Source organism: Galeopterus variegatus, unplaced genomic scaffold (assembly GCF_000696425.1).
Source record: "Galeopterus variegatus unplaced genomic scaffold, G_variegatus-3.0.2 Scaffold9628, whole genome shotgun sequence".
Taxonomy (NCBI): Eukaryota; Metazoa; Chordata; class Mammalia; order Dermoptera; family Cynocephalidae; genus Galeopterus; species Galeopterus variegatus.
The window spans coordinates 73,454-74,409 of NW_007735739.1; the positions used below are offsets into that span (position 1 = coordinate 73,454).

General features: G+C 35.2%; 1 protein-coding gene across 2 annotated transcripts in view; it reads right to left on the minus strand.

Annotated features, from left to right (window-relative positions):
- Nucleotides 1-956, minus strand: part of LOC103609453 (zinc finger protein 426-like) — a 35,167-nt gene that overhangs the window by 30,552 nt on the left and 3,659 nt on the right. Inside the window, exons 4-5 of one of the 2 annotated variants that reach the window (XM_008593775.1) lie at nt 789-869; nt 267-343 (exon numbers count right to left, since the gene is read on the minus strand). In XM_008593775.1, coding sequence (XP_008591997.1) covers nt 267-343; nt 789-869 — 158 coding nt within the window. Of the gene's footprint in view, nt 1-18; nt 344-788; nt 870-956 lie in introns of those variants that run through there. The other variant, XM_008593774.1, reaches the window with a different exon arrangement.

Below are 956 nucleotides of genomic sequence, written 5' to 3' on the forward strand. Positions count from 1 at the left end.
TAATCTTGAAAAGATTCCTATACATATGGATAAATTTTTTTATAAATCTCAAAACTTAGTAAAACAGGTGGTAATGGTACTTGTAGGGACAAGTTTCAAGATAGAATTAGGATATACAAAATTCACCATATTCAGAATGACATTCCTTCCACTTGAGTGAAGGCTACTTCTCTCAAGTATCTCTCATTTGTATACTGATTTTCTATAATGGAATTCCCCATCTTGACTGAGTGTGGTAAATAAGGACTCTCCCTTCTTAATCTTACCATTTGTATCCCATCTGATGTTTTTAACCAACAAATATTCCACTGGCTTGCTGGTCCTTTGGTTTTAAGTCGCCAGTCTGAAGTAAAACAGAATAAAATATAATATGCAGAATGAAATGGTAGCTTAAATAAAAATTATGAAAATTATATAGCTCATTTGCATTTGTTTTCATATTACACATGTTAAAAAAAACGAAGCAATGCAGATTTGAGTAGTTTGGACAATCATAAGGACCTGGGGTCAAAATTTAGTGATTTTTAAAACAACTTATTCTATGACAATTAGATCTNCGTATTAAAACCATAAACCCAAACAACAAAATAGCAGGACATCTGTAAGATCACAGAAAAGTCTGGGTAGACAAAAATAAAGGCTTGCATGGGAAGATGAAGACATCCTAGAACTTCCAAGTCCAATGGATTCAACTTCTCTGACAGAGTGCTTCTTAAAAAGTTTCCTCATTAAACTTCGAAATATACCGAACTTCTCACTGACCAGGGATGTTCTTCACAAACACTTACCTCGGAGAACTCCTCTCTGCACTGTCCTCAACTCTTCCTCCTCCAGCCAAGAAATCAAGCTGGGTTTGGACAACTGGTATCCTGCACACAGAGAAAGATACACCAGTGGAAGAGGTTCATGCAAGATATGATAAACCTACCCAGGAAACAGAAACTACATTTTTTTTT